The 27,430-nt window shown below is 55.1% G+C and overlaps 13 protein-coding genes across 13 annotated transcripts; 6 read left to right on the top strand and 7 right to left on the bottom strand.

Annotated features, from left to right (window-relative positions):
* Window positions 1-273: 273 nt before the first annotated feature.
* Window positions 274-1,443, top strand: P170DRAFT_367256 (velvet factor family protein; the record flags this gene model as incomplete). The annotated part of the gene is made up of 4 exons (XM_024844799.1): window positions 274-447; window positions 508-587; window positions 642-1,121; window positions 1,182-1,443. The coding sequence occupies 4 exons, from the start codon at window positions 274-276 to the stop codon at window positions 1,441-1,443; spliced, it is 996 nt and encodes a 331-aa protein (XP_024700586.1).
* A 1,145-nt stretch (window positions 1,444-2,588) lies between these two features.
* Window positions 2,589-3,228, top strand: P170DRAFT_467824 (putative IgE binding protein; the record flags this gene model as incomplete). The annotated part of the gene is made up of 2 exons (XM_024852494.1): window positions 2,589-2,834; window positions 2,905-3,228. 2 exons carry the CDS (start codon window positions 2,589-2,591, stop codon window positions 3,226-3,228), a joined length of 570 nt encoding a protein of 189 aa, XP_024700585.1.
* A 232-nt stretch (window positions 3,229-3,460) lies between these two features.
* Window positions 3,461-5,177, bottom strand: P170DRAFT_416367 (WD40 repeat domain-containing protein). Its single transcript, XM_024847115.1, has 3 exons — window positions 4,943-5,177; window positions 3,799-4,877; window positions 3,461-3,743 (listed from the first exon to the last, which is right to left on the bottom strand). The coding sequence occupies exons 1-3, from the start codon at window positions 5,165-5,167 to the stop codon at window positions 3,500-3,502; spliced, it is 1,548 nt and encodes a 515-aa protein (XP_024700584.1). The 5' UTR covers window positions 5,168-5,177; the 3' UTR covers window positions 3,461-3,499.
* Window positions 5,178-5,412: 235 nt separating this feature from the next.
* Window positions 5,413-8,573, top strand: P170DRAFT_416365 (MutS family protein MSH4; the record flags this gene model as incomplete). The annotated part of the gene is made up of 7 exons (XM_024847114.1): window positions 5,413-5,895; window positions 5,944-6,262; window positions 6,322-6,362; window positions 6,413-6,562; window positions 6,616-6,735; window positions 6,826-6,913; window positions 6,962-8,573. The coding sequence occupies 7 exons, from the start codon at window positions 5,413-5,415 to the stop codon at window positions 8,479-8,481; spliced, it is 2,721 nt and encodes a 906-aa protein (XP_024700583.1). The 3' UTR covers window positions 8,482-8,573.
* A 72-nt stretch (window positions 8,574-8,645) lies between these two features.
* Window positions 8,646-11,476, bottom strand: P170DRAFT_440420 (E3 ubiquitin-protein ligase HEL2). Its single transcript, XM_024850076.1, has 3 exons — window positions 10,780-11,476; window positions 10,467-10,705; window positions 8,646-10,399 (listed from the first exon to the last, which is right to left on the bottom strand). The coding sequence occupies exons 1-3, from the start codon at window positions 11,218-11,220 to the stop codon at window positions 8,749-8,751; spliced, it is 2,331 nt and encodes a 776-aa protein (XP_024700582.1). The 5' UTR covers window positions 11,221-11,476; the 3' UTR covers window positions 8,646-8,748.
* Window positions 11,477-11,726: 250 nt separating this feature from the next.
* Window positions 11,727-13,669, bottom strand: P170DRAFT_458769 (SWIB/MDM2 domain protein). The gene is made up of 5 exons (XM_024851820.1): window positions 13,287-13,669; window positions 13,083-13,219; window positions 12,509-12,970; window positions 12,397-12,450; window positions 11,727-12,331 (listed from the first exon to the last, which is right to left on the bottom strand). Exons 1-5 carry the CDS (start codon window positions 13,291-13,293, stop codon window positions 12,146-12,148), a joined length of 846 nt encoding a protein of 281 aa, XP_024700581.1. The 5' UTR covers window positions 13,294-13,669; the 3' UTR covers window positions 11,727-12,145.
* Window positions 13,670-13,941: 272 nt separating this feature from the next.
* Window positions 13,942-16,829, top strand: EifCb (translation initiation factor eIF3 core subunit b). The gene is made up of 4 exons (XM_024850075.1): window positions 13,942-14,081; window positions 14,156-14,348; window positions 14,422-15,952; window positions 16,015-16,829. The coding sequence occupies exons 1-4, from the start codon at window positions 14,009-14,011 to the stop codon at window positions 16,441-16,443; spliced, it is 2,226 nt and encodes a 741-aa protein (XP_024700580.1). The 5' UTR covers window positions 13,942-14,008; the 3' UTR covers window positions 16,444-16,829.
* Window positions 16,830-17,016: 187 nt separating this feature from the next.
* P170DRAFT_328781 (putative extracellular SCP domain protein Pry1) lies at window positions 17,017-17,771 on the bottom strand (the record flags this gene model as incomplete). The annotated part of the gene is made up of 2 exons (XM_024843355.1): window positions 17,017-17,442; window positions 17,493-17,771. Coding segments are annotated over 2 exons (705 nt in total), but the record flags the coding sequence as incomplete, so codon positions are not given.
* A 331-nt stretch (window positions 17,772-18,102) lies between these two features.
* Window positions 18,103-21,308, bottom strand: P170DRAFT_513302 (exocyst complex component Sec10 family protein). Its single transcript, XM_024855095.1, has 3 exons — window positions 20,971-21,308; window positions 18,629-20,918; window positions 18,103-18,579 (listed from the first exon to the last, which is right to left on the bottom strand). The coding sequence occupies exons 1-3, from the start codon at window positions 21,080-21,082 to the stop codon at window positions 18,309-18,311; spliced, it is 2,673 nt and encodes an 890-aa protein (XP_024700578.1). The 5' UTR covers window positions 21,083-21,308; the 3' UTR covers window positions 18,103-18,308.
* Window positions 21,309-21,776: 468 nt separating this feature from the next.
* P170DRAFT_513301 (putative pachytene checkpoint component Pch2) lies at window positions 21,777-23,937 on the top strand. The gene is made up of 8 exons (XM_024855094.1): window positions 21,777-21,905; window positions 21,960-22,035; window positions 22,091-22,340; window positions 22,419-22,474; window positions 22,529-22,625; window positions 22,686-23,037; window positions 23,111-23,407; window positions 23,458-23,937. Exons 1-8 carry the CDS (start codon window positions 21,804-21,806, stop codon window positions 23,605-23,607), a joined length of 1,380 nt encoding a protein of 459 aa, XP_024700577.1. The 5' UTR covers window positions 21,777-21,803; the 3' UTR covers window positions 23,608-23,937.
* On the bottom strand, window positions 23,834-24,674 carry P170DRAFT_278192 (uncharacterized protein). Its single transcript, XM_024843176.1, has one exon. It carries the CDS (start codon window positions 24,383-24,385, stop codon window positions 23,888-23,890), a length of 498 nt encoding a protein of 165 aa, XP_024700576.1. The 5' UTR covers window positions 24,386-24,674; the 3' UTR covers window positions 23,834-23,887.
* P170DRAFT_440413 (ubiquinol--cytochrome-c reductase catalytic subunit CYT1) lies at window positions 24,306-25,828 on the top strand. The gene is made up of 3 exons (XM_024850074.1): window positions 24,306-24,609; window positions 24,683-25,080; window positions 25,154-25,828. Exons 1-3 carry the CDS (start codon window positions 24,470-24,472, stop codon window positions 25,417-25,419), a joined length of 804 nt encoding a protein of 267 aa, XP_024700575.1. The 5' UTR covers window positions 24,306-24,469; the 3' UTR covers window positions 25,420-25,828.
* P170DRAFT_278296 (uncharacterized protein) lies at window positions 25,510-27,268 on the bottom strand. Its single transcript, XM_024843177.1, has 2 exons — window positions 27,215-27,268; window positions 25,510-27,143 (listed from the first exon to the last, which is right to left on the bottom strand). Exon 2 carries the CDS (start codon window positions 27,119-27,121, stop codon window positions 25,922-25,924), a length of 1,200 nt encoding a protein of 399 aa, XP_024700574.1. The 5' UTR covers window positions 27,122-27,143; window positions 27,215-27,268; the 3' UTR covers window positions 25,510-25,921.
* Between the last annotated feature and the right edge of the window lie 162 nt (window positions 27,269-27,430).

The raw sequence follows: 27,430 nt of genomic DNA, 5'->3' as shown, positions 1-27,430 counted from the left end.
CGGGGTTCGCGCAGGTCGCGCGGGACAGAAAGAAGATTTTCGTCATTCCGGTTGCGACCCAGACCAACCCCTCATTTTCGCCCTGTGCGCTGCTTTACGCCGGAGAGTCAATGCTCAGGCTGTGAAGTGCGCCAATCTCCACCACCCTCGACTTTCAATTGTCCGATCTCGACCCGTACTTCCTGCGAAAATTCCCTAAGAATCCCTGGACAGTCAGGCGCCATGTATGCGCTCGAGGAAAGAACGCACCCGCCGCCCCCGCCACCTCTCTCCATGGATCGAATCCCTCCCCCAGCGTCGGCATATCCGACCCCAGGCTCCGCCGGCCCGATCCAAACGTCAAGTCATTTGGTGCCGTTCTCAGGCATCGACGAAAATAATCGCACCTGGTCCCTTCAAGTGGTACAGCAGCCGGTTCGCGCCCGGATGTGTGGCTTTGGTGACAAGGTCGGTGATCATTCCCGGAGCTGAACGAGCTTTCTCTCTGACGTGAACTTTGAAATCTAGGACCGGAGACCTATCACACCCCCGCCTTGCATTCGTCTCATCGTCAGAGATGCACAAACCGAAAAGGAGATCGATATTAAGTATGTACCTCTTTGGTGCGCCGGAAGGGCATTCGAGCTAACCGGACCCTCTAGCGAACTCGACACGTCTTTCTATGTCCTCATGGTAGACCTCTGGAACGCGGACGGAACTAACGAGGTGAACCTGGTGAAACATTCGGCTACCTCGCCGTCGATATCCACGGCCATGTCTTCCTCCTACCCGCCGCCTCCTCAGAATCCTTATCCGCAATACCCACAAAACGCCTACGGTCAGCCGGTCCCATTCCCTCCCATGAACAATTACTACGGAGGGAACCCCCAACTTCAGTATCCAAACGCCTATGGCGCCAATACGCAGACCCCCTACTACCAACCATACTACTCCGGCAGCCACATGCCGCCATCGAATATCTCTCCCGCACAGCCGGTCAGCGCCGGACCTGGAGGGATGTTCACGCGAAACCTCATCGGGAGTTTGAGTGCCAGCGCCTTTCGGCTGACCGACCCCGACAACAAAATTGGAGTGTGGTTCATTCTGCAGGACCTGAGTGTGAGGACCGAGGGAGTCTTCCGGTGAGTCGTTCTCTTGAATCGTGGCTTGGCCTCTTGGGTTTGGTACTGACTCTTGTACAGTCTGAAAATGAGCTTCGTCAACGTCGGCACGGACTCCAACGGAGTGACCGTGATCAACCATGGCTCTCCGAAAGTCCTGGCGTCCGTCTTCTCCGAACCCTTCCAGGTTTTCTCCGCCAAGAAATTCCCTGGTGTCATTGAGAGTACGACGCTGAGTAAATGCTTCGCCCTTCAGGGCATCAAGATTCCGATTCGCAAGGACGGCGTCAAGGGCTCGCGAGGGCGCAACAACGACGATGACGACGGGGACGATTACGATTAAACGCTGACTGGCGTTCAAGCCTTGCTTCTTGGTATTTTGGCTTGGAGGGTGTTTTGCTTTTGTGTTTTTCTCCTATGTTCTTCTGACGCGTTTAGGGGTCAGGAAATCGGGTTTGGCCCGGCGGTGTTTATGGATGGGTGATTCTTCTTCCAGATGGCTGGGCTGTATTGTTATAATTGGATTCCGGTGTATTGGGGGGTTCTGGTTGCTCTTTGCCTCCTGTGCTTTTTACCCCCTTTGTTTTGTCCTTGCTCTAAAACGGCTTTTTTTCCTTTCACCTGTTATCCATAATTCTCATGTACTTCATTTGGTGGTTCCATTCCGTGCGCACATGACCGGTCATGTGCCGAGAAGGCTGGCTAGAGAATCCAACGAGAAATTTGGCTTGGGACCTTCCACCTCCTACATTTCCATCCACGGCGGGCCTTATCCTGCAACGTCTTTTTCGACTTTGGGTTTGGAGACAGTCGGATACCCCGTCGGCACCAACCTTGGGTCCTCTTGTGTCTTCCCCTGTAAAACGCCTGGCCATGGAACCTTTCTGGGAACCCGAACCTCGGATGGACCTTTCATAGCAATGTGGCATCAAGTCGACTTCTCCATGGTCTACAGCGAGTGGGTTCTTGGCTGAGACCGGGAAGCGCCTAAGGCAGATGGTTGTTTGTCTCGGCCACGCCTGGTGATGCCATCCCTCTCCGGCTTTCACTGGAGGGTGCTTTTAGCTGCCTATCGAATGTCTCGGAAAGTGAGACACTCGGCTGCCGATCAACCCCCCTCCAGCCATTTCACCCTCTCCGCAAACACAACGTCATAATTCTCCGCACGAAGTTGTCGGTCTCGCTTATATCGCTGCGCCCTTCGATGCGGTTTCAGTTTAGTGGTTGACTATGCACTGCACCAATCTCCTGACGCCGCTCCCGATAGGCCGTGCCCCGGATACTCCTCATGATTTGGTCCCTGGGTTATGTGCAACTATTCTATAATTATTTACGAGGGGTTAGCAATACGAATGTAACCCATTTATCCGTCCGATTCAGCGATGTCCTAAGGCTGTGAGAATATAAATATTAGAGGGCGCTGCCTCCCAGTTCTACTCACATCCAGCTGCGCAAGCCATCATTCTCTACCTCGGATCTCTTAACAAGATGAAGTCCTCTCTCGTCTCGCTCGTGCTCCCTCTGCTGGCAGCGGCTGCCCCGACTCAAAATGCTGACCCTGCCTTCGGCGTCATGTCCAGTCGTTCGGCTTCCCCCATCCACCTCCTCCCCATGAACGCTGCGGGACAACGCTTCTATTTGGGAGGACAGCCTTCGACATACTGTCCCCTACCCGAAGGCAAGGGATGCCCACCGGGCACATCGACTGTTTTCGCTCCCGGTGGCGGCAGCCTTGTATGTGCACATAAACCAGCCACCTCTCCTCGCCTGTAGATCCCAACGCTAACAAGATCTGCAATCACAGAACGTTATGGTCCCCGGCGGCCAACAAGTCTACGTCAACCCCGACGGTGCCCTGAGCTTCACACAGGCACATTCGGCCTATATCCCTCCCGGTTCGGCTCTAGGCCCATTCAAGTATGAGCCCGGCGAGAACATGGGCCACTACACCTTCAACGGCTGGGGTGCCTCTGGCTTCATGGCTTGTCCCACCGAAGACGAGAAATGGCAGGTTTTTGCCGCCATTCAGAACGCCACGGTTCCCAGTGGAGACGTGGCTGACTGCCTGGGATTCTCTGCTATGGCTATTACCGGCAATCAAACTGCCGCTGCATGGCAATATATCTGAAACCTTGCGGGATCGAAGGATATCATTAATGAGTGCGCAGTATGACTAGGTGGATGTGTATCATATTGGGGTAGTTTGATTGAATCTCGGGAAGCGATTGTCGTCGTACTTGATCCTAGTGTCTATGTTTGAAGAACGTACCCGAACGCTCTAGCTTCGAATTCTCCAAAAAAGAAAAAAAATAAAAATAAAAATTTGAATTAAAAAATAGAACTTTGCAATATAAACATTACATGGGTATCGCAATTTTTTCTATTGCTTCGTATCTACATTAATTCCTCCATATCCGGACGGCCTTGTCTTTTCCGCCGCTGCCGACCTTTTGTCCGTCCGGACTCCAGTCCACCGCATACACTTCGTCCTTGTGCCCTGGGAGGTCCATGGCGAGCTTCCCGGTGCGCAAATTCCAGATCTTGAGCGTGGTATCTTTGGACGAGGATACTAGGAGCCGAGAATCTGCCGAAAAGCAACATTGGTAGACGGCACCGACATGGCCTCTGAATGTGGTAATGAATCTGTAGATCAAATGTCAGTTATGGATCTAAACGGTTTATGTGGGAATCCACTTACTTTCCGTCGCGAGCGTTCCACAATTTGACGTGGTTGTCGAATCCTGCCGACGCGATATAGGACATGTCGGGGGAGAATGTGACGTGGTTGACCTCTTTCTGATGGCCCAGCAGCCGCGCCACCGGTTTGCTAGAGGTCTCCGGCTCCCACAGGTACATGGTGAAATCGTCACTGGCCGAGACCAACTTCTCCACGATCTTGTTGTTGATCGTGGCTGCCTGTTCAAATCGCTTCTTGGCGGCGGCCACCTTCTCAGACTCCGTGGCAGGTACTTGACCCGTGTGGTCATGGTAGGCGGTTCGAAGCACGAAATCGGTCGACAGAGCCAGATGGTTGACGCGGTGCGCGTGCGCGGAGAGCGTCTGGATCAGGGTTCCGTTCTGGGCGTTCCACACCTTGATGGTTCTGTCATGCGAAGAGGTGTAAATTTTCCCCGTTCCACCCCATCGCACGCAGGTGACGGAGCCCTTATGGCCCGTGAGCACGGTGTCGATTCGTTTGGAGACCACGTCCCAGATCCGGACGGTGGAATCCTTGGATGCCGACGCCAGGCGCGGCCGGCCCGACTCTTGCATATGGTATGGCTCCCATGCCAGACTGGTGATCCATTTCGCGTGTCCTTTCAACGGTCCACCTAATGCCTGTCCCTTCTTGGCGTCCCAGAGTCGTACACTGTTGTCCATACTTCCCGTCGCGATGAGGGCCCCGTTGGGCGAGTAGGCGACCGCCAGAACCCAGCTGGTGTGTCCCTTCAGCGTATGCAGAGGGGTTCCGGTGTCGCAGTCCCAAACCCGCGCGGTGGCATCGCCACTTCCTGTGACCATGGTAGACGAAGAGGCCGGGGAGAAAGATGTTGCCAGGATAGCTTCGCCATGACCAGCGATGGACGCCGAGCAGCGCGACACGGCCTTGACTCGAAAAACCGCTTGCGGGGTGTAGTACAGGTGGACGGTATCTTCGGTAGTTTTGACCCCGGGCTGTAGGAGGGAGTGATAGAGATCTGCTAGAATATCGATTGTCTGATTGTCTTTGTCTTCGGATTGGTAACTGAACCGATAGGGTACCCGTTCATCATCTTCCTGCAGAAGCATACTTGTGAGCACGGAGGAATCGACCATCCAGTTAGATTTCACTGCGTACCTACATTGCCTTGTAGGGTGTTGAGGAGCGTCTCGAGATTCTTAACATTGGCATCGGCCACAGGCACTGACACCGCGGGGCCCGTGGTCGACCCGGTTGCTTGGTCGAAGAATTGCACTCGGATGCTTCCCAGATTGTCCGGGATGCTCTGGATCTCTTGTTGCAGCCGAGCCTTCTCGGCGATTTCCGTCTTCTGGCGCTTGGTCGGGGGAGGTAGGAGGGTCGCCATTTTGCCAATGGGATTGAAAAGGATGAAGGCAATCACTTCTGGTCCGCCAAAAAAAAAGAAAACTTATCGCGGAGGTGGATCGGCGCTAAACCGCATTCGGCCGCGCATGCTTTTATCCCCCTCGTTCCCTTCGTTCCCTCCCTCTTTTCTTTACTTGATCCATCCCATCAAAATCATCGGGTTAGAACCCCTGCGCTCGTCCATAAACCATCGTTTGTCCGCTCGAGCCCAGGATGCCTCGGCCGATGGCGTCCCCGGGGTTCACCAGCAACTCGTTCGTTCCCCTCTCCAGACAGAGCAGTGGACTCCACAGGACTACTACGAGGCCCACAACCACAGCGACCAGCGTGGCAACCCAGGACATTATCTGTGCAGTTAGCGAATCCCGCGGCATTTCCTCGACTGTAGGTCTTGCCTTTGTCAATCTCTCGACTGCAGAGACGGCTCTGTGCCAGATATGTGACAGCCAGACCTATGTCAAGACGGTGACGAAGATCGGAGTGTTTGAGCCGACAGAGATCCTTTTTATGAATACTGCCAAAGAATCCAAACTGTTTTACATTATTGAGGAGAATGTTCCAAATACTACGTTGACTTTTCTAGACCGCAAGTTCTGGTCGGACAAGACCTGCCTTGAGTATGCAGATCGACTGGCTTTTCCAATGGATATTGAATCGATCAAGATCACGTTCGGGGGAAACTACTTCGCCGCCTGCTGCTTTGCTGCGGTGGGTGCCCGGGTCACATCGGAAACCAAATAACCTAACATGGTGTAGGTAATCCAGTATGTTGAGCTCGAGTTGAACAGGGTCTTTATGGCGCAATCCCTTCGAATACGGTTTGAGCCCTCCCAAGGATCGATGTCAATCGATCTGCCCACCATTTTCTCCCTAGAGTTGATTCAAAATCTCCATTTGAGGAAGTCGAAGGAGAACCTATATGGTCTCCTTAACGAGACCCTCACTCCCATGGGTGCAAGACTCCTTCGAGCCAATCTCCTGCAACCTTCGACGGAAGAGTCGAAGTTATTGGCGAGATACGACGCTGTGGAGGATTTGTCCACGAAGGAAGAGATGTTCGCATCCGTTAGACAAGGTCTGCAGAGAACTGGGCTTGTACCTCTTCACCACTGGCCTATTAACACGCCCATGCAGCCCTAAAGGGATTTGTCGATGCGGACAAGGTCCTCACATCGGTGGGTTATTTGATGGCTCCACCAGGTGTAAGCATTTGCTGACAATCTAGCTCGTTCTTGTTCCTACCAAACAAACTTTCCAATACCTCGAGCAGTCCGTGAATAATGTCATCATGTTAAAGACATGCGTTTCTTCGATCAAGCCCGTGTACAAGGCACTCGCACCGGCACAGAGCAGTCTATTACTGACTATCAGAGAGGTATTGGCTCACCAAATAAGTATGCAATAGACTGACAGGTTGATTTGCCGTAGCTGTGTGCCCCAGTGGAATATCGAGATATTGAACAAATGATTGAAGACACAATCAATGACCACATCACGTATCAATCAAAGCCACTAGACCTCAGAAATCAACGTATCTACTGTATCAAGGTAGGGTGGGGTTCTTTTCCCTGTTGGGTTGCTTACTCTCTCTGCCTCTTTCTTTTATCGCTGCAGGGGGATTGAGTTTCTTTACACCAGGCCGGAGTAAACACTCTGCTTGACGTTGCGAGACAAACATACAAGGAGGCGAGCGTAGACGCTGCAGAGCTCGTAGCAAAACTCTCAGGTACCAAAGCTTCAACCGGCGGCTCCACTCAAATCTAACTTCTCGCAGAGACTCACTCCGTTGACCTGGATTTGAAGTTCGACAAAGCTCGCCAATACTATGTAAGCTTCCAGGCGACAGAGCTGGATTCACTCCCGGAAATATTCATCAATGTGTACCGCAAAAAGAACCGCATTGAGTGTCAGACTCTTGACCTCGTAAAGCTTAACCAAAAGATTACAGACGCGCACAATGAGGTGGTCAACATGAGCGACGAGACGGTCCAGGAGCTAATCAGAGACGTTTGTGCTGGAATCTCCAAAATGTTTCGAGCAAGCGAAGCAATAGCCATGCTCGACATGCTAGCCGCATTTGCGCAGCTCGCTACGTGCAATGACTACATTCGCCCTGAACTGACCGACACCCTGGCTATCAAAGATGGGCGCCACCCAATTCGTGAGAAAATCCACGCAAAGAAGTTCATTCCTAATGATGCCTACGCGACACAGCAATCTCGGTTCCAGATCATCACCGGGTGCAACATGAGTGGAAAGTCCACATACATTCGTACCTTGGCCCTAATGACCGTCATGGCACAGGTTGGCTGCTTTGTTCCAGCAGAGCACGCTTCATTTCGTATTGTCCACGAGCTTTTTGCTCGTGTGTCCACTTCCGATGATCTAGAGGCAAACGTGTCGACTTTTGCCGCGGAGATGCGCGAGATGTCGTTTATACTTCGAAATATCTCGCCTCGTAGCATGGTCATCGTCGACGAACTCGGCCGCGGCACTAGCACCACCGACGGCTTGTGCATCGCCATCGCAATTGCGGAAGCCTTAATACAAAGTAAGGCGCTTGTCTGGTTTGTGACTCATTTTCAAGACCTAGCTACTATCCTAGCCCAACGCAGTGGCGTCATCAGTCTCCATCTAGCAGCGGAGATATTGCCCGATGCATCTAAAATGACGATGCTTTACAAGATTGCCGAAGGTCCTAACACAAGCCAGTTCTATGGTCTGACGCTGGCCAAACTGGTCGATCTATCGTCTGTCGTGCTTCAGACTGCCCGGAGGGTCTCTGAACAGCTGAGCAAGATTTCAGAGAGGCGACACGGGTCTTCGAGGGCACTGAATGTGGCTCGAAAGCGCAACTTGTTACTTTCGCTCCGAGAACAACTCCTTCAAGCCCGGAGTGGAAATTTTAAAGGCGAGATGCTGAGGAAATGGCTCCAAAGACTACAGGACGACTTCACATTGCGTATGGCCGCGATTGATGAAGAGGATGATGCCCTGATCGAAGAGAGTGATGGATTTATTGCAGGAGAGGACAACTCCGACTCCGACTTCGATGATGATGGCGGTAGTAACAACCACGATTATTCCGACCAAGAAGAACTCGAAATGGGATTCATCAGTTCAGGTCAATCGATTGCACTGGGAAGCCCGTTCGAATATTCCGACGACGGACTTCCATCCGACTCCATACAAGTATTTAACGATGGGTCGACAGACGAAATGTTGACTTTTGCAACCTCGTCGTCAGACGGACAAGTGCTGGGCGTTGAAGTTTCATCCGACATCTTTTCATAGATGAGCAATGGATCGGTTTCATGATTCCCGAATATCGTTCCAATGGATTCCTGAGTACCATGTGTTATTGTGAACGGATGCGGCGTATTATCTGCTCAACTTTTGTTCTGGTTCATCGAAAATTCTACATATTGCTGGATTTTACTGGCCAAACGGAGGCACCCCCTTCAACTATAAGTGTATCTATTCTAATCGCTCAAGTACGAAGCTAAACCAAACACAATGCGACTTTTGTTCAACAGCAAGGAGAGATGATTAGATACACCATCAACCGAAGTGGAACAGCGTCTGTTTGCCCTTCTTCCCTTTCCCTTTCTTACCCCCGCCAGCAGAGGACTCCCCGATGTCAAACTCTGCGCCGTCGGGGCCGACATCGCCCCCCGAGGCCGAGGCCCAGGCATTCACCGGAGCAGGGTTGCGATTGTCCCAGCGCACCGTTCCGCGCGTGAGACCGGCCATGAGGACGTTGGGTTTCGCAGCGGCCGGGAGAGCCGGGAAGGCCTCGGTGCTTCTAGGGTTCGCAGGGCGCGACGACGTCGAGGACGGGGCCGGTCGAGACGAGGCGCCGCTGGAGGACGGCTTCGGGGCGGCAGCCGTCGTGCCCCAGGGGGTGGTGGCGGATGAAGAAGGGGCGGTACGAGGAGCCGAACGAGAGGCGGAGGAGGAGAGAGGAGGAAAGGGATTGGCGGAGGAGGCGGAGGATGGCAATGCACCACTTCGGCCAACGGCCGAGCGAGAGGACTGCGCAGTTGACGATTTCAGACGAAGAACGCGCTTGCCGCCAACGCCGCTGCCGTTGACCGTGCCAGGCGACATGCCCGGAAGGACGCCGCCGGGTCCCGGAAGGGCCGGGTAATCTTCGTTGATGGCTCGCCAGTCATTCCATGCCTTTAAGAGGGAGTTCCGTTTGCCGCTATCCTCGTAGATATCGGCGAGCTCTTTGACCAGTTTTCCGAGCTCGCTAGAAGAGGTATCGAAGAGAGAGAAGAAGGCGTCGATGAGTTCGGTGGGAGAGATGGTCGAGGCGCGGAAGCTGGAGACTCTGGCGCGGAATTCCTTGAGCTTGGTCTGGTCATTCGCCAAGAGGTTCGAGGCTCGTTCGATGACGGCGGCGTGGCGCATGCGCCGGGCCTGCTCCTGAGGATTGGCCGATGCCGAGTCGGTTGTCAGACTGAGGTGCTCCATCTCGGCCACGGGGGTGGACGCAGCCGGCGGCGTTGGGACAGGAGTCGCGCCCGCGGAGCGAGCCGGGGCGTGCACGGTTTGAGTGTCGTTGCGCGAGAGCTGACCCCCAAAGCTGCGGGTGGACACGGACTGCGCGCTCTGGATAGCCATTTGTCGCTGGTAGGCCATCTGGTCTCTTCGCAGTGGTTGCGCGGAGGATACGGGCAGCGCATCGGAGTTTGGATCGCGTCCTCGACCGGCACCACGACGTTGTCGCTGGGGCTGGTAGGGCGACCTGTAGTCAAACGCCGAAAGATCCACGACCCGTGCGTCACGCCTGGCATCCTTGGAGAGTCCGTTGGGATGGCACTCTAGCTGATGGGCTTTCAGGTCCATTTGCGACTCGAACACCACAAACTTCTTGTCCAAGCACTCTTTATCCAAGCATAGGAAATGGTCCTTCTGAAAATGATCTTCAAGCGCATTGTAGTCGATGTAATACTGTTGCTGGCGAGTACTAGACCGTCGGTCGCAGATGTGGCATCGTTCGTGGCGATCACGACAATGAGCATAGAGTTCGTCGTCTCCGTAGAACCGTTGACGGCAGAATCCACACTCGGGGTGTCCCCTGAAGCCACTTTGATCCACGGCGCCCGGCACATCGTCGCCATGCTTTTCATGCTTGCGCAGCTCGGCCGTCGTGAAAAGCTCATGCTCGTGGGTGAACACCTTCTTGTTGCGAGTGCAAAGGTCGCTAGATCACGGAGCGATGATTAGTATTCTGCAAAGTTATCAATGAGCGGAGGCGCTGCTTCACATACCACATCACTTTGCCATGCTTGCTTTTGACGTGACGATGCAGGTCGGGCCAGCCTAAGCATGCCACGTCGCAGCCGGTGTCGGGGCAGTTGTATCGTAGCAACAAGACCGTATCCTCGAAGATCTCATCATTCTCGTATTCAATGCCCAGGTTATCATCTTTCCGGGAGAAGTCTCTGTCGGTGAAGTCCTCGAAACGCTTTGCAGGATCATCCGTGAAGATCACGTAATTGGATTCCGTCTGTTGCAAGCCAACGTAAGCATTGGGCCCGGAACTGGCCTTGAGCACGCTATGGGGAGACGGGGTGATCGTACCCGACAATGTGCGCAGGCCTTGTTTTTGTACAGCGCTCGCAGTCTGATGGCGCAGATGTGGCAAGTCCGGTGATTGCACGGCGACACCGAGGTGTGCTCGACGGCGGACGCACAGATGAAGCAGACCTCGCCGTCATCCGCATCGTCGGTCGCCGCCTCGGGGGTGGGCTTGGTCTTTCCTGCGCTTGGTGCGGTGGACGCAGGCGCCTCGCTTTCTTGCGGAGCGTCAGCTTTGGCGCCGGTGTGGTTTTGCCTGTCGCGTCCACTTCCCCCTCGGCGGGGTCCTGAGCCCCTGGATCGCCCTCCCCGACCGGAGCCATCGGTCGAGCTGGGCGAATCTCCGGGCTGTCCGGTTTGACGAGCTCCTCCTCGGCCCCGGCGACGACCACCACGGCTAGGACCTTGGGGTCCCGAGGCTTGCGATTGCTGGGCGTCAGACATTTTGGGGGAGGGGGGGGGGTTTTTTTGTGGAGACGGAGGGCTGATCGGAGCAACTGGCAGCGAATTGCAGGAATGGAGGACTGGGGGAGAAAGAACGGACGCGGAAGCGCAGGCCGCTGAGAGAAGAGAAGAAGAGCCGGACGCTCTCGGAGACCTTTTGCGACCAAGACAAGAAGAGTGTGAAGACTGGCGGAGGAGAGGGAGAGGAAGGGAAAGAAAGACAAGGCGGGCGAAAAAGTTGGCGGTGCTTAGTGATCACCCTCAGTCCTGCCCACAGCGAACAGCCCTGTCTTTCTCGTGGCGCTCGCCAACTCTTGCGACCTTACGACGCTAATTAACTACTGCGTACCTCTCCTCCGCTCTCCTCCGTCATCTCGTTGACTCACGATGACTAGCCTTGACTAGTCGCGGGTCAAGAACACATGGCTGCCACCTTCCGCAGTCTCCGTCATATCCTACCTACGATCTGGAAGTAAATCACGGACAAGAAAAGAAAAGAAAAAAAAAAAAAAAAAGAATCACCTGTATCATATACCATGAAGACAGTATTATGCAATGCCAAATGAACGGTTCCCCTGAACGGACCGTTCTAGACACGTTCATCGCCCCGATCTCGAAGGCAACACCAACTCCCGCTGGAGAGAAGAAGATATGAATCAACAAAAAAGAGAGAGAGAGAGAAAAGACAGTTCACAATGAAAGAGGACAAAGGAAAGCACAGAGATATAGAAAAGAAAAATACAACATAAACACTATAGGTGCAAAGTGGGATCATGGAAACCAAAAAGAAGGCGCCGGGTTACCAAATGCGGTGCTGGAAGATATCAGAAAGTCGTAAATTGTGAACGGCGTGCCTAGGGCAAGGAGTCGCCGGGTTGCGAAGGCCGGGTATCATGGCAGCCCTCGCGGATAAAAAGGAGTGGCACTATTCGTCCTGACTGTACAGGTTTTGGCTGAGGATTTTGGTCATCGTGAACATGTGTATGCGGTCTTGCTTGAAGACCGCGCGCATGGCGTCGTCGCACCGGATTTGCCGCCGGTCGCTAGGATCCTGAAGATCATGTTGGTGAATGTATTGCCACAATTTCTTCACCGTTTGCGGTCGAGAAAGCTGGACCGGTCGTTAGAAGAGGGAAATCCCAAAAGAAGAAAGAAAAAAGGGGAGGGGTTCCATACCGTTTCCTCACCACCCAGCAAAGCCGAAAGGGCAGGCGATAGCGTCAGGGGTTTCTGAGGATAGGTCAGTGCCATGAGACCTTGTCTGGTCTTTGCGAAAGATAGAGCCTACGTGGAATCCGCCGGATCGGTTGACCTTCTTGCCGCTGTCAGACCCTGAGTCCAGGTCCGAATCGTCCTCCGCTTTCACCTTTTTGGACGTCTTCGCCTTGGTCTTCTTTTTCGTCGGCGCGGCCTTGCGCGTGCTAGAGCCTCGCGTAGGACGTGCACGCATGTTTTCCTCGGCCTGGAGCTTGGCAGCGAAGAGGGCATCCGCGTCAACGTCGTTGTCGAGCTTCTTCTTCTTGGCCGGCGGCGACTTGCTCGACTGATCGGAACGCTCCTCGCTATCCGCATGGCGTTTCTGCGACACCGACGACTGCGCGGGAGATGAGGGTTCGACGGGTGGTGTCACAGAGTCCGGATCCTTGCCGTGGCCGTTGGTTGCCGGGGCGCTGGTCTCGGGCGAAGCACCTATACCCCCCCGCTCGGCGAAGATGTCAAACCTCTCCATGATCAGCTGCTTAATCACAGCCTAGAGCAGAGGAATAAGAAAAAACCGTGTTAGCCTTGCGTGTCACGACCGTCGGCAACGAGTGGGACCGGGGAGACGGGGATTGCGACAGGACGGGTGGCGGCGAGCAGACCTTCTGCGGAGTAAGATCATGGCCGACCACTTCCTGCAGACCTTTGCGGATGCGCTTTTCGGAGATGGTATTGAGATCGCTTTTCCCCAGGATGGAGTCAATGATCGGTACATACTGATCGCGGGCGTCGGGGGAGACTGGGCGCGAAGGCAATGATGTCAGTAGAGAGCGAGGTCGGCGGGTTTAGGCGCGGCCGGAACTTACGCGACATGGTTGCTCACGAGCGTCTCTCGCTCCTGTCGATTTGGCGGGACGGGAGGGGAGCGATTGCGATTGTGTCAATTGCAAAGGCCACGGGTCGGCGAAGTTCTGGGGAGCGAGAGTCCGGTCACGGCGGCGGTGGATGGGAGGGAAGATCGTCCAGATCTGTCGGGGCGTAGCGCTGGCGCTTAGGACCGGCGGGGCATGGGAGAGGGCGCGAGCGAGAGACAAGATGGGGAGGGAGAAGTAGACGCAAACGACGAGTGAGGAGAGAGTGAAGGAAAGAACAAAGGAGACAAGGTAAGACAGCCGGCCCGCAACGACCAGCAACAATCACCCGCAGAATCAAGGGGGTTTGCGATTGAATCGGATTGAATTGAATCGGATTGAATTGGATGTTGTGATGGCGCGAGTCGGCGAGACGGCGGGAGAGACCGGGGGCGGCTGAGTCAGCGGTCACTGGACGGGGGCCTGAGGCTGCTACAATCAATGCCTGAGGCTGTGATGCTGACTCAGCCCTGACTCAGCCCGCGCACACACGAAGGCGCGGCGTCGATTTGTTCGTTTTGCCCTAAAAACAGGCCAAACCGGGGCCGACCAGCAGAAAATCAGTCCGCATCTTCCCTTCTCGAGAATCCCCATCTTGCGACTCCCTGCCCTCCACTCGTGTCCTCCCCTCCCCCCCCCTCTCTCTCCCCCCTCCATCGCCTCGCTGCCTGTCCATCATGGCGCCCAGTTTCGACACTTTGACCGAGCAGGACCTCCACGAAGAGGAGGAGGAGGAGATTGACTTCTCCGGTGAGTGCGAAAGAATTCTCTCCCGCCCGTGCCCCTCCCACTCGTCGCTGACCACCCGGGCCTCCGATGTCTAGATCTCAAGGAACAGTATGAAGTGAAGCTCGAGGAGGGTCTGGATACGTTCGTTGTGATCGACGGTCTCCCCGTCGTGCCGGAAGAGAGCAGACAAAAGCTCATCAAGTTCTTGTTGAGGAAACTCAACACCGTCGGCCACACGTCCGAAGATGCAGTCTTCATGCCTTTGAATGACAAGAACATGTCCGAAGGGTACGTATTCGGCTTTACCGCTGGCTGAGGTCCGGGATCGTTAATGTGTATCTTTTTTTTTTTTTGCGACCAGCTTCGCCTTCGTGGAATACGAGACCCCCGAACAAGCCATCGCCGCAGTTAAGCACCTACATGGAACGCCCCTCGATAAGAAGCACACTCTCGCCGTGAACAAGTTGATGGATATCGACCGCTTTGGCCGCGAAGGACGTGTCGAGGAAGAATACAAGCCTCCCACCATCGAGCCCTTCAAGGAGAAGGAGCACCTGCGGTCGTGGCTGGGCGATGCCAACGCCCGAGACCAGTTCGCCCTCTACCGTGGTGATAAGGTCGGCGTCTTCTGGAACAACAAGAGCAACCCCCCCGAGAACGTTGTCGATCGTGCCCACTGGACGCAACTGTTCGTTCAGTGGTCCCCCAAGGGTACCTACCTGGCGTCCGTCCACCCTCAGGGTGTGCAGCTGTGGGGTGGTCCCGCCTTTTCGAAACAGAAGCAGTTCCCCCACCCATTCGTGCAGCTGGTGGAGTTCTCGCCCGGTGAGAGCTATCTGACCACCTGGTCCGCTCGCCCGATCCAGGTCGAAGAAGGCGGCTCGTCCGTCCTGAGCTACGAGGAGGACGGCAAGAACATCATCGTTTGGGACATCGTATCAGGAAAGCCGCTGCGGTCGTTCGTGTCCCACGACCTGACTGCCGGCCCCGCCGGCGATGGCGAGCCGAAGAAGAAGGTGCAGTGGCCCGCTTTCAAGTGGTCCGCCGATGAAAAGTATGTCGCGCGTATGCTCCAGGGCCAGTCGATCTCGATCTACGAGCTGCCCCGGATGAACTTGCTCGGCAAGACCTCGGTCCGGATTGACGGGGTTTCGGATTTCGAATGGTCGCCCGCTACGGTCAACCGGGAAGGCGTGAAGCAATACGAGCAGTTGCTCTGCTTCTGGACGCCCGAAATCGGCAGCAGCCCTGCTCGCGTTGCTATGATGAGTGTGCCATCCAAAGAAATCATCCGAACCCGTAACCTGTTCAACGTGTCGGATGTGAAACTGCACTGGCAGTCCCAGGGTACCTACGTCTGTGTCAAGGTCGACCGTCACTCCAAATCCAAGAAGTCTATGGCGACGAACCTCGAGATTTTCCGGGTGCGCGAGAAGGGTGTTCCCGTCGAGGTGGTGGACAGTCTCAAAGATACCGTGATTAACTTCGCCTGGGAGCCCAACGGTGGCCGCTTCGTCCTCATTACCACCGGCGAGGCGCCCAGCGGCTCCGGCGCTCTCCCCAAGACCGCCGTTTCTTTCTTCGCTCCCGAGCGCAAGGGTGTTTCTGCCGGCAACTTCAAGCTGGTGCGGACCATCGAGAAGAAGACCAGCAATGCCATCTACTGGTCCCCCAAGGGCCGTTTCGTCGTCGTCGCCACCGTCCACTCGCAGACCAACTTCGACCTCGATTTCTGGGACATGGACTTTGAGGGCGAGAAGTCCGAGGCCGAGAAGGATCTGGCCGCCAACCTCCAATTGATGAAGACCGTCGAGCACTACGGTGTCACAGATATCGACTGGGATCCTACGGGTCGTTACCTCGTCAGCAGTGCGAGTGTGTGGACTCACTCCGTAAGTTAATTCTTCCTCCTCCCCCGCCACCAGGTTCACGCCGACTAATCGAATGCTTCTAGATGGAAAACGGCTGGAACATCCACAGCTTCTCCGGTCAAACCCTCTCCGAGAACCCCACCGACAAGTTCAAGCAGTTCCTCTGGCGCCCTCGCCCCAAGACCCTCCTCAGCAAGGAGGAGCAGAAGCAAGTGCGCAAGAACCTCCGGGAATACTCGAAGGAGTTCGACGAGGAGGACAAGTACGCCGTCGACATTGCCAACACCGCCGTTGTCGAGAAGCGCAAGCGTGTCCTCAACGAATGGGTTGCCTGGCTGCGTCGGGAGAAGGAGCTCTTGTCCGAGGACAAGGACGTCTACGGTGTGCCCGAGGATGTCGACGACCCCAAGTTGGCCAAGGATGCTCCTCCGGCCACGGAAGACCAGGGCGAGACCGTGGTCGAGGAGATCGTGGAAGAGATCATCGAGGAGAACGAGGAAGTCATTGGTTGATTGGGTTTTCCTTTCCGTATTTAATGCTACTCTCTATTTCCTGTTTCCTCATTTCTGCATCTTGTCTGTCGATATCCTCGTTCTTTTTCCTTTTTTCATTTCTGGGGCAGTCTTTGCTCTCTTTCCCACGATCTTCTGTTCCTCCCCTTTCCATTTTCCCCCTTGAGCTCGGTCTTTTGGCTTGGTTTCGGTGCCTAGGATGCCTGGAACTTGTCAAACAAAAAAAAAGTGAATAGATCTGTATTGCATATCTTCCCGTCGGGAATTCGATGTGCGCGGTGTTGGTAGCATGAGAGATGACAGGCAATGATGAGCCGGCCACTGTGCAACGGCAGATGATGTATTGTGTCAGTTATGCGTGTCAATTCTAGCTTCCTGGTTTCTTTTCGAATCAATCCTTGGTGGTAGTGAGTAGAGTACATTCTTCACCCTCTGCCTGTCGGGCCTAATCCCCGGCTATTAACCACCCTGATATGTTTTTTGTCATCGTCACGCTGATGTGAGCCATGCCAACATCGTTCCCAGCATCACCAGGCGCCCAGTCCAGCCGTAACTCTCCCACCCCCGAGCACCTGCACCGCTGGTCGTGGCCGTGGTCGTAGCCGGACGATCTGAGGGTGACTCCGTCGTTGATGGACCCGAGTACGTGCTGGACGGCTGCACATTGACCATGAACAGGCCATTCTGGCCCCCCGAGGCCTCCGGAGCGTTCATGACATTCCCGGGAGGCATATACTCGCACACGACATACCAACCCTGTGCCTCTCGGTATCGCCCCGAGGCATCCTTTGCCTCGCCGTCCTCGCTGTATCCGCAATCCACCGCCGCACATCCGACCTGCCTCGTCGCCTTCCAGACCAGCTGCGTAAAGTGACCGGTCTCTTCGGTGAACCCGGTCGGTTTCTGGAAGTCGTAGTGTCGCACCTCGTCGCCCCAGGCGGCGATCGCGGCCGATGCGTTGGGATATCCGAAGGCGAGGTTCTCGCCGTACGGACCGTGCTATATTATCCGTTAGGGAGGCTCGAGGTTTGGGGGGGGGGGGAGCCCACTGAGTGTTTCCATTTGCATTTCTCTGCCCAGTCGCGAGCATATGCTGTCAGCGTTTCGTTCCAGACCAGATGCGTTGCGTTGTGGGCGCCCCGGTAGGCGTTACTAGCGGAGAGGACATCGTCCTTAAAGACATCCAGCGACGTATAAGAGGCAGGCTGCGGTACGGTTGGAGTTGCAGTGGAGGCGACGGTGACTACGATTACGGTTGTTCTGACGACGTCCTGTGCCTGTCCGAGTGCGAAGAACAGGTGTAGAACAAAGAGGGTGAAAGAGATCGGGCATGCGCGCGACGGGAAAGAAGCCATACTGTCAAGGTCCGTCGTCATCGATAAGCATTTTCAAAGGGGGTCGTATGGTTTTACTTTTGCAGATACTGTTGAAGTCGTGAGGTGTCCGGAATATATCTGAAGAGATGATGGGAGGTCTTGACAGAAAGAGCCCGGAACAGGGACAAGGGTTAATTATAGAACTGCAGCTGCAGCTGCAACAAACAAAAGGAGCCCGGAGCTTTGTTTGTCGCGCATTAGCCGCTGGCCAGCAGGGAGAAGGACGATGAGAGGATCTCGGATGCGCGCAGTCGACGAGATCGTTCCAGCAGCCGCCGATTGACGTCACTCAAGGTCTTGGATACTTCAGACTATCCAATTATCCCCAAAGTCCCCCATCTCTCCAATCGGGAATCAGTGTGTACATTTCTACGCTCGTCAAGAAGCACTCATCATCGTCAGGGGTATTTCTCTTTCTATGTACATAACAAGTATACCTCGATACTATACGGGGTATTGCGGTCAGGCGTACTTTGGGGGCTTCTCTCGTTACATGACATTGCAGCCAATGCCATACATCGCTCGTTCCACGTCTCGTTTCACTTGATACCAATCCGCTCGCCGCTCGGCAAACTCGTACACTTCTTCGACTCGCCAGATTCCGTTGAAGCGACCCGAGTCAGCAATGATCGTGGCCAGCTCCTTGGCATCGGACGGGTCGATCAGGTAGATTTGAGACAGCTCTCGGAAGGCCTTGAAGTAGAGCAGAAGCTCGCTGTTCTTGAGGGTCTGGACGAATTTGAAGTAGTGGTTCATGTCGCTAGAGTCGATCAGCAGCGTCCCGTGTCAGTCGCGTCAAAGGGGCTTACCTGATCAGTTTCAAGGATCCTTCGACGCTGATCCGTTGGCGCTTCAAGTGTTTGCAGAGAGCAGTAAATAGCCGCAGCCCAACCTCTTGGTTGAAGACGTCCAGCGTGCTTTTGTCCGTACTCCCCACAAGCATCCGCGTATGCGACGATACCACGTCAACTACCGCCGCCGCGGCTTCGGTGACACTCACGTCCATGGTCTTTCGGTGAGGGTCGGTGGACACACTGGGGTTGAAGTCCGTAGCTAGCTGCCTGGTGGCCAGGATGTAGTCGACCTCCTCCATTAGAACGTCGATTCCTTTGTTCAGGCCGGCAGCAACGCGCTCGTCAAGGATCTGCTCGAACTTCTTCTTCTCTTTCACCGCCGGATCCAAGAAGTCATTGCGGTCAGTCAGCTTGGAGCCGATCAGCTCCTGTTCATAGAAGACATCGATCATTTGAAGGATGAGATCGCCAACGTTCACCAGCTCCAGGAAGGTCACCAAAGGCTCGACTCCGGACTGGTCACGATCCCCTTGCTCGCGAGGACGATAATTTGAGAGATGGTCCACGGCCTTGTTGAATCCAAAGATAAGGTGTCGATGGCCCAGTATGCGCACCAAAGCAACGAAAATGGCCTCGCACTGCTGCTTCACAGCGGCTCCCGTCTCGCCTCCCAGAGTAACAAACTGGGCGGCTCGCTCCAGTCCTGATTTAGCTGTGTGGACGAGGCTTAATGCAACCTCGATGCTGAAGAGAGAGCTAATTCCCTCTAGCTTTGACTTCATGATGGCTGCCTTGGCTGCAAGCTCGGTCGTCGGAGCCTCCGTGGTAGGGGGAGTAGAAGGCGAGGCGATAGTTGAGAATCGATTCGGACTCTTGAGCGCTGAAGGCGAATCGCCGACGACCGAATCCTGGTCTGACTTGGCCTCATTCGCTTTGGTGCTCGAGAAGCTGGGCAGGATGTTGACGGGTGCCATGATCACTTTCTTGAAGGACGTCAAGAAATCCCGTTTATCCGCCTGCCGGTTGATGTTCGACATGAGAAATGATTCGGTGGAAGCCGCCTGCTCTGAAAGCTGTCTATCCCAATCCTTCACCGCGGTCTCGGATATTTTCCGGAAATGATCCAGCTCTTCTGCGAGGTAAAGATCCATGTGTGGCTCATATACCTTGCCGATTATATGGTCCAGGAAATCATCAAAATTGTCGGTTGAATTCTGAATGGGCAATAAGGTATCCGAGAAGTTCATGCATTGGGCAAAGGTCCCGGAGATGGCCACAAGGTAGGACTCGATGTCGGTTCGATGCAATTCATCAAATACTGCGGTCAGAAAAGGATACAGCACACCCTGTCCTACTTTTTCGATGAACGGCGAGGCTACCGCTATCGAGGGAGGGAAAGCACGATTGATTATCGATACTTCTTCATTGTAGGCGACACTGAGGCGGGTGAAAAAGGCCTGGGTTTGCTCGAGTTTCACCTGCGGCGTCGACACGTCGATACAATCTGCCACCTTGCCAAAGTCCGACCGTCGTGTGACGAGGTGATTGTGATGAATGAAAAGCTCAACGGCCGACGCCCCGCCGTTCAGCGTAAAGAGAACATGGGCATATTGTCGCATTCGACCATCGATATCTTCGGTTTCATAGCCTTGTCTGAACTCCTTTGTAGCTGCGGTTTCAAACATCGCCGTGGCGGAATGCAGCTGCTCGACCCTGGTACGCCAGCCCTCGGTTGAGTCACATTTGACGAAGGACTGCAGCTGGGATAGTACCCGCGCCTGGTGCAGGGGATCGGTGTATTTCTTAAATACCAAGTTATCAAATGAGGCGCCCTCGGTGACGATATCGTTGTAGAAGGGCGCGAGTGCAGCATGTATTTTGCCATATTCCTGGCGTGCTTCGCCGCGCACGGACTTGACCAGTTGCAATGCTCCCAGAACAGGGTCCCTATCCAACGTGTCGGATGTATCAGGGGCAACAGAGTTGCTCATATTGATCTGGTCGAAACCATCGGAGAGCGAGCCCACATGGATTGTAGGGTTCGGCTCGGTTCCTCCGACAGAGTCTGATATCCGCCCTACCTGCTCGACCTCCTCTTGATGCTTGACACTGTCCAGGTCGGCAATCGTTCCGAAGGTTTCCTCGACATGCTTTCTCGCTTCCAGCTCATCCCAGCAGCCCATGAGTTTCATCTTTTGGACCCACCTCGTATCGTCATATGCCATTTCGCGGAGAAGCTTCGACGACCGCGCTGCTCGGATGAGATCGACGGGGGAGAGGTAATCAAGAATCGAAGACATGATCTCTAACACCGGTCAGACGTCTCGCTCGCGTCGCATTATTGGTCTTAGGCTTACCTGCTGGGAGGGCAGCCCTGGAGAATTCCTCCATGGATGCCATCTTGAGTGAAGCCAGTACATCTCTGCGCGGTTTCCCGCCAGTCCCTGGTCCATTCCTCACTTTCGACATGGTGTCGCTGCTGTTTCTGCATCGGGAGGTAGGGTTTCTTGGTCGAAATCGAACGCAGTGGGTTGGCTGATCCCCCAGCGGTCAACTCTTAGCTTTCCGCGGGGCAGGTGAACGAATCGAAGAGGGCAGGTCCGGCACAACCAGGTTGATTGGAGGCTGTCTATCGAGAATTCCGGTCAAATCGTCCGTATCCGCATCATTCGGGAGTACGTACCCGGGCGCGGAGTGTAAGGGTTTCGAGAGGTAGGCTGAAGGGGCGAAGCACCCCGGAAAATCAAGCATCGACGATCGGCGGGCAGAATTCCCATTCCGACCGGGCGAATCAGAGCGGTCGCAGTGTTGGCATGAAACATCAGGTACCTCCAAGTCAGTCAATATCATGCTCTGACGCTGGCGAGGACTTTTCACGATATTATATCTACTCCGTCGATGCGATGTGCAAACTCTGGGTCATTGACGGCTGTTGATCAGGATCGGGGCTAATGTTAAGGTTCTTGATGGCAACGATCAACGATCAACGTATAGATGTAGGTGGATAGTATCTAGTATGTACAACTCAAGAGGAGTCCCTCCACGGCGGATGGCCTGCCTCAGGTTCGGGGTCACGGGGAGAATCATGGGCCTCGCCCGTCCTTCCAGATGCGGTTTTCTTGCTCTCCCGATCATCACCCTCTCGGCAGGATGCTGCTGGCATCTCGACCATAACCGTGAGGTAGCAAAAATGGACTGCTTTAGCGGCACGGAAACTGCCTCCAAACCCGTTCTCCATGTCGAAGCACGTGTCAAGACCAATGGCGACGGCTTCATCATCCGTACAGATCTGGTAAGTAATTCGATTTACATCCCGTCGAGGACTACGAGGCTCAGGTCGAAAAAGGTGAGGGATGAGGTCACGCAGTGGCTTGCCGAAAACTTCGTGGTTCTTTCACTGGGACAAGAGATCACCGCATTTGGTATTGAGACTGGTGACGATAGAGTGCGTCAACTTGACTACTGACGGGCGAGTAGAGAACTTCCGGGGACCACACAGGCAGTTTATGGATTGTGTCCTCGTGACGGACTGCGCAGGAGGAAATACAGAATCAGGGGCATATTGGCTTCACCAAGTGGAACTCGATGTACAGGCATACCAACTATACACGCCCTACGAGCAAGAAAGTTCCCAAACGACGGACGATTTCATCAATACCAGTGAGGATACATCAATGGCGAAAGTCGTGACACTGCCATGCAAGGAGCTGGACGGGCTTTGGGAGTCGTATGAACTTCCGTGGTTTTCTTCTTTGCTTTGCACACGGACTGGGCCTTCTCGTGCTGACCCGGAACATGTGGACAGGCTGCACTTTGACGAGCCAATCCAGACTACAATCATCCGCGCAATAACCAGGATGGGTGAAGCATTCAGTCTCGATCCAGGAAGCATGGACTCGATCTAACCTCTATCAGTGTCTTTCTCATCCCAAAAGCTCGACCAATGGACCATTAGCTGGAACAGGTTAATTCTTCTATGGGGGCCTCCGGGCACCGGAAAAACAAGCTTCTGGTGTGTTTGGGCGAAACTGCCTGGTGCAAAATGAAAGGAATGAAAGTTGACCGATGTTAGTCGGGGTCTCGCCCAAAAGCTGGCAATCCGGCTCGGAAAGCAATACCCTCGGAGCAAACTGGTTGAGTTAAATGCGCACTCCCTCGGCAGTAAATTCTTCGGGGAAAGTGGCAAGATCGTGAGTAAGACATTCGAAGGCATTGAGCTCCTGCTGGAGGCAGAAGAGGATACGTTCGTCTATGTCTTTGTGGATGAGGTAGAGACGCTGGCAGCTCGGAGAGAACGGGCGCTGGCCTGCAACGAGCCCTTCGATGCAGTTCGCGCCGTCAATGCCTTGCTCACGGGGCTTGATAGACTCAAAAAGTATGACAATGTGATTGTGATCTGCACCAGCAATTTGGTTACTGCTCTAGTAGGTCTTCCTGGGAATCAACCGGTCAACAGGATGTCTGTGAGCATTGACCTGACCGTGTCCTCTTGAGCAGGACCAAGCATTTCTGGACCGAGTCGACATCAAACAGTTTATTCCACACCTGTCCAGTCGCACCATTTATGGGATTTACAAAGAGTGCCTGCAGGAGCTGAGTCGCCGGGGGATCATCAAGGGGATGTCGTTTGACGTGATCCAAGAGAGTCCCGGGGATCCTTTCACGGCTCTACAATATGTGGAGCGGCCCGCGGAGAGTCTCGCCCTACCGGCCTTTGACGAAATGCTCCTCCATTACCAAATCTTTGTGGATGCAATTCCCAAGCAGATGGCCGACGCCGCCGCCGAGAGTGTGGTGAGTGGTCAGCGGGTGGGAGACGAGTGATTTGCTAATGTCTTCCGCAGGGCCTCAGCGGCCGGATCATCCGGCGTCTCCCTGCATTATCCTTGGTGATGTACAGCCCAGGCAGTGCTGGATGTGGGATTCGAGCGGCCCTTCAGGCGCTGCGGATGGGCATTGCGTCGGAAAGGCAGGCCAAGGCGGAAGCGCAGTGAGAGCCACACAGGAGACGGCAGCGAACGGAAGAGACGGGGGCTGGGACGAGCGCCACAACGGCCGACGGGAGGAGGGACTGAGGGAGGAGCGGTGGTGGAGACATGGATTGCAGGTCGTACGGAGTCGGTCGGGCGAAGATGGACTCGTTGGAGCAGCCCGGAGATGTGCGTAGGCTGGAGGAGTCGCGGGTCGACATCAGCGATCGGAGGCGATCGAAAATTGTTGTTCCGAAAAGTCGCGGGTTTGACCGAAGACAGTTAGAGCCGCGTGGCGGGCCAATCAGCGCGAGGGTTTAGGCAATTCCAAACCAAGAGAAACTTGACCGTTCGACTCGATCCTCGACTTCACCTCTGAAAGCACTCTCTCCTGCTCTCTCCCTCCTCCACCCCCCCCTCCCCTCTCCGCTTTTTCCAGGCTATCGTGCCTTCTGGTTTTCCCATCGATCGGAGGGCCCTTCATATTGTCAGTATGCTGGCACGTACTGTCTCGCGCAGCGTGCCCTTCCGGGCTGTCGCCCGTCAGACCTTGAGCAAGACCTCCACGGTACGCTCCTCCCCCCGACATTCCGCCCCCCTCTCCCCCCATTGGCCTCCATCCACGAGCCCAATCCGTTGCCAATGGCCTGTGGCCTTCGTCGAAAGGGCATAATACTAACCTTACATCCAGCGTGCGTCTTCCTCGTCCGCCGGCGCCGAATCCGCCTCCCCCTTCCAGCTCACTCTCACTGCCTCCGTCGCAACCGCCGCCGCCATCGGGTCGGCCGCCTGGTACTACCATCTCTATGGACAGGAAGCCTTCGCCTCGACGCCCGCCGAAGAGGGGTGAGTCAATCGCTGGGGAGAATTTCGGAGATGGCCCTCAATGGGAGTCTCCTCCGTTGCTCCGATCAACCCGGCTGTATCAAACCAGGCCCGTGAAGCTGACGTCTGGATTTCAAGTTTGCACCCGACTGCTTACCCTTGGGAACATGCCAAGTGGACCAAGACCTTCGACCACGCCGCGTGAGTATTCCGTTGCCGACTTGTGCGGATTTGTGTGGTCGTGATCTCCCTACTGACCAGTTACTTCTCTCAGTCTCCGCCGTGGTTTCCAGGTTTACCGTGAAGTCTGCGCCAGCTGCCACTCCCTGACCCGTGTGCCCTGGCGTTCGTTCGTCGGTGTTATGCACACCGTCGACGAGATGAAGGCGTTTGCCGAAGAGAACGAGTACGACACCGAGCCCAACGACCAGGGTGAGATCGAGAAGCGCCCCGGAAAGCTGTCGGACTACATCCCCGCCCCCTACAAGAACGAGGAGGCTGCCCGCGCTGCCAACGCCGGTTCTCTGCCCCCCGATCTCAGCTTGATTGTCAAGGGCCGCCACGGTGGCTGTGACTACATCTTCAGTCTTCTGACCGGTTACCCCGATGAGCCCCCTGCCGGTGCCACCGTCCAGGAGGGCATGAACTTCAACCCCTACTTCCCCGGAACTGGTATGTCCCGACCGTGATTTGGAGCCCTTCGCGTTTTGTTGGATCCTTGTCTAACCCGGATCTTTCCCTGCAGCTATTGCTATGGGCCGTGTTCTCTTCGACGGTGTCGTTGAGTATGAGGACGGCACCCCCGCCACTACCTCCCAGATGGCCAAGGACGTCGTTGAGTTCCTCAACTGGGCTGCCGAGCCCGAGATGGACGACCGTAAGAAGATGGGTGTCAAGGCCCTGACTCTTCTGACCGGTCTGTTCGCCGTCAGCGTCTGGGTCAAGCGTTACAAGTGGTCCCCCATCAAGACACGAAAGATTGTGTACAGCCCCCCTGTTTCCCGGCGCTAAAGTGCCGCGGTGGACTATATGAATGGCAAAATGGGAAGGGGCCCGAAGACGGCTATTGAATAATGCGCGTCCCCAATTCCAGGCTGGGAGTTCTGTCGCCGTCCTTTCGTCCGCCACACCCCCCCTTTTTTCTTTATGTTCGATGGTCTACTTGTTTTGTTAGATGTTATTCAGGACACCTGTATCTGTATCTTAGATATTTATTCTCCTTTAAAACCTTGTTTGAAGATCCAATGTCACTTATCTCCTTTGTTGCCGTGCCTGCTTTCTCGGTGGTAGGACTTGGCGCCCGTGGTGCGATGGGGAGTGTTCTCGCGATCTACAAAAGCCAAATTCTTTTGATATAGAGCATGCGATGTGGATGTTGGATGTGGTGATATATGTATTTATTGGGCCTAATGTACTGACTATTCGCGTTTGTTTTGGTATAAAGCGCAAGCTATTTCTTGTGCCCTGGGCCCCCGCGAGACCTTCGAGCGATGTGAGACACCTCAACCCGGACCTACCTTTTGACAGTCCTTTCGCCGTCCCCAAACACCCTCGCAAAGGCCAAGTCATAGGAACTCCACATTGTGAAGACTATAAGATCGGCCAATTTGATCACCCACGGCGGGCTGCGACCATCGGGGCCGCCCATCGTCTTCGACAGAGCGACGGTCAGAAGCAGAAACGGACCCCACACCACCAGGAATACGACCTTGCCGATCTGCTGGCGAGTGGTCGTCGCCCGGTATGGTTGAATCTGAGACAGATAGCTCTGGTAGGAGACGGGAAGGTTATGCTCGGCGGCACCCGTGACGATGAGGTTGAGGTACCGAGGAGACGGTTGCGCGTAGCCCAGAGGATGAGGGCGGACCAGAGGGTTCGATCGCGAGAGGAACGGTCTCCAGACTCGGGACAGGAGACGCCGAGCATGACCCTCGCCCTCTTCGACCGGTGCAAGAAGGGTGTGGGCCTTGAACGGGGTGGTAGCGGGCGTGTCGGGGACCGGGTCGGCCGGGTTGTAAGGGTCGGCGAAAGGGTAACAGTCGACCACGATGTCCTGATATCCGCCACCTCCGCCCTCCGTGGCTATGATGCGCGCGTAGTCGGACACGGTGACCTCATACACGACACCGACCAAGGGTCTGTCGGCCGGCGACTCTCGATGCGAGGAGAGAGGCGTCTTCTCCGCGGTTTCAAGGTTGATCTCATTATTGCCGGTAGCCTCCTCGTCCCATTCATCGGGGACCGTATGGCGATATCGCGTTGCCGCAAAGCAAGGCTCGACGTACGGCAGACCGGGCAGATCGAATGTTAATCTCAAGTCCGGCACGACGACATTGATCTGCGAGAGCGGTTTGATCCCTCGTTTACCTAGGAAAGTCTCCGCAGCTAAGTTGGACCCGTAGGCCAGGTATAGGACGCTCTTTTCAGGGGAGACGATTTCGTCGGGTTGGGCAATAGCGACGGCGGCGAAGGATGAGAAGGGGACCTTTTCGACGAGGGCTTCGTCCTTGTCGAGCGACGTCTCAGCGATTGACTCTCGTCGCCGGGCCCGCGTTGTCTTGGGGAGGCGGCATTGCGTCTCGCGAGAGGAAGCGTCGGAAGAGCCTGGCGAGGGAATCAGTTCCCATAGTCTCTCGAGGATCTCCAGCACGACGTTGCGAGAGGCGCGAGGGCCGTCTTCAACGCCAAGACTGTCAGGATAGGGCGTTGTCATTTTTTGACGCTGAAGGAGCCGCCTAAAGATCAATCAAGAAGAGATGAGGTAGTAGCCATCGGGTCAGAAGGGAGGCGGCGCTTTATCACCTACCTTAGCCAGCCAGTCAACTATTCTCGTACGAGATATGCCCGGAGGACAGGCTCGGGATTGGTAGACTCCCTGGTCCGGGGGGCGCTGTCATTGTGGCCGTGACGGCTCGGAGCGGAGCGGAGTCGCATCCGGGCTGCTTACACTATCATGACTGGGAAAGGAGTATACGGAGTCACGGAGTCACGGAGTACGGAGCACTTAGTTAATTTCTCCAAC

The sequence above is a fragment of the Aspergillus steynii genome (assembly GCF_002849105.1).
Source record: "Aspergillus steynii IBT 23096 chromosome Unknown P170scaffold_8, whole genome shotgun sequence".
Taxonomy (NCBI): Eukaryota; Fungi; Ascomycota; class Eurotiomycetes; order Eurotiales; family Aspergillaceae; genus Aspergillus; species Aspergillus steynii.
This window is presented reverse-complemented; position numbering and strand designations above follow the sequence as displayed.

Excerpts from the sequence above, each read along its gene's own strand:
- P170DRAFT_416367 (XM_024847115.1), bottom strand. The coding sequence starts at position 5,167 with ATGGCGACCCTCCTACCTCCCCCGACCAAGCGCCAGAAGACGGAAATC. Across the intron at positions 4,878-4,942 it reads TCAACACCCTACAAGGCAAT|GAAGATGATGAACGGGTACC; the intron begins GTAGGTACGCAG and ends ATGCTTCTGCAG. Across the intron at positions 3,744-3,798 it reads TGGAACGCTCGCGACGGAAA|ATTCATTACCACATTCAGAG; the intron begins GTAAGTGGATTC and ends TTTGATCTACAG.
- P170DRAFT_440420 (XM_024850076.1), bottom strand. The coding sequence starts at position 11,220 with ATGTCTGACGCCCAGCAATCGCAAGCCTCGGGACCCCAAGGTCCTAGC. Across the intron at positions 10,706-10,779 it reads AGGCCTGCGCACATTGTCGG|ACGGAATCCAATTACGTGAT; the intron begins GTACGATCACCC and ends GGCTTGCAACAG. Across the intron at positions 10,400-10,466 it reads AAGCATGGCAAAGTGATGTG|CGACCTTTGCACTCGCAACA; the intron begins GTATGTGAAGCA and ends TCCGTGATCTAG.
- P170DRAFT_458769 (XM_024851820.1), bottom strand. Across the intron at positions 12,971-13,082 it reads ATGATCTTACTCCGCAGAAG|GCTGTGATTAAGCAGCTGAT; the intron begins GTCTGCTCGCCG and ends CCTCTGCTCTAG. Across the intron at positions 12,451-12,508 it reads ACCGATCCGGCGGATTCCAC|AAACCCCTGACGCTATCGCC; the intron begins GTAGGCTCTATC and ends ACCTATCCTCAG.
- EifCb (XM_024850075.1), top strand. The coding sequence starts at position 14,009 with ATGGCGCCCAGTTTCGACACTTTGACCGAGCAGGACCTCCACGAAGAG. Across the intron at positions 14,082-14,155 it reads GGAGGAGATTGACTTCTCCG|ATCTCAAGGAACAGTATGAA; the intron begins GTGAGTGCGAAA and ends TCCGATGTCTAG. Across the intron at positions 14,349-14,421 it reads GACAAGAACATGTCCGAAGG|CTTCGCCTTCGTGGAATACG; the intron begins GTACGTATTCGG and ends TTTTGCGACCAG.
- P170DRAFT_513302 (XM_024855095.1), bottom strand. The coding sequence starts at position 21,082 with ATGTCGAAAGTGAGGAATGGACCAGGGACTGGCGGGAAACCGCGCAGA. Across the intron at positions 20,919-20,970 it reads CAGGGCTGCCCTCCCAGCAG|AGATCATGTCTTCGATTCTT; the intron begins GTAAGCCTAAGA and ends GACCGGTGTTAG. Across the intron at positions 18,580-18,628 it reads GGATCCTTGAAACTGATCAG|CGACATGAACCACTACTTCA; the intron begins GTAAGCCCCTTT and ends GATCGACTCTAG.
- P170DRAFT_513301 (XM_024855094.1), top strand. The coding sequence starts at position 21,804 with ATGGACTGCTTTAGCGGCACGGAAACTGCCTCCAAACCCGTTCTCCAT. Across the intron at positions 22,341-22,418 it reads CTGGACGGGCTTTGGGAGTC|GCTGCACTTTGACGAGCCAA; the intron begins GTATGAACTTCC and ends ACATGTGGACAG. Across the intron at positions 22,475-22,528 it reads CCGCGCAATAACCAGGATGG|TGTCTTTCTCATCCCAAAAG; the intron begins GTGAAGCATTCA and ends AACCTCTATCAG.
- P170DRAFT_278192 (XM_024843176.1), bottom strand. The coding sequence starts at position 24,385 with ATGGTAGTACCAGGCGGCCGACCCGATGGCGGCGGCGGTTGCGACGGA.
- P170DRAFT_440413 (XM_024850074.1), top strand. The coding sequence starts at position 24,470 with ATGGGAGTCTCCTCCGTTGCTCCGATCAACCCGGCTGTATCAAACCAG. Across the intron at positions 24,610-24,682 it reads AAGACCTTCGACCACGCCGC|TCTCCGCCGTGGTTTCCAGG; the intron begins GTGAGTATTCCG and ends TACTTCTCTCAG. Across the intron at positions 25,081-25,153 it reads CCCCTACTTCCCCGGAACTG|CTATTGCTATGGGCCGTGTT; the intron begins GTATGTCCCGAC and ends CTTTCCCTGCAG.
- P170DRAFT_278296 (XM_024843177.1), bottom strand. The coding sequence starts at position 27,121 with ATGACAACGCCCTATCCTGACAGTCTTGGCGTTGAAGACGGCCCTCGC.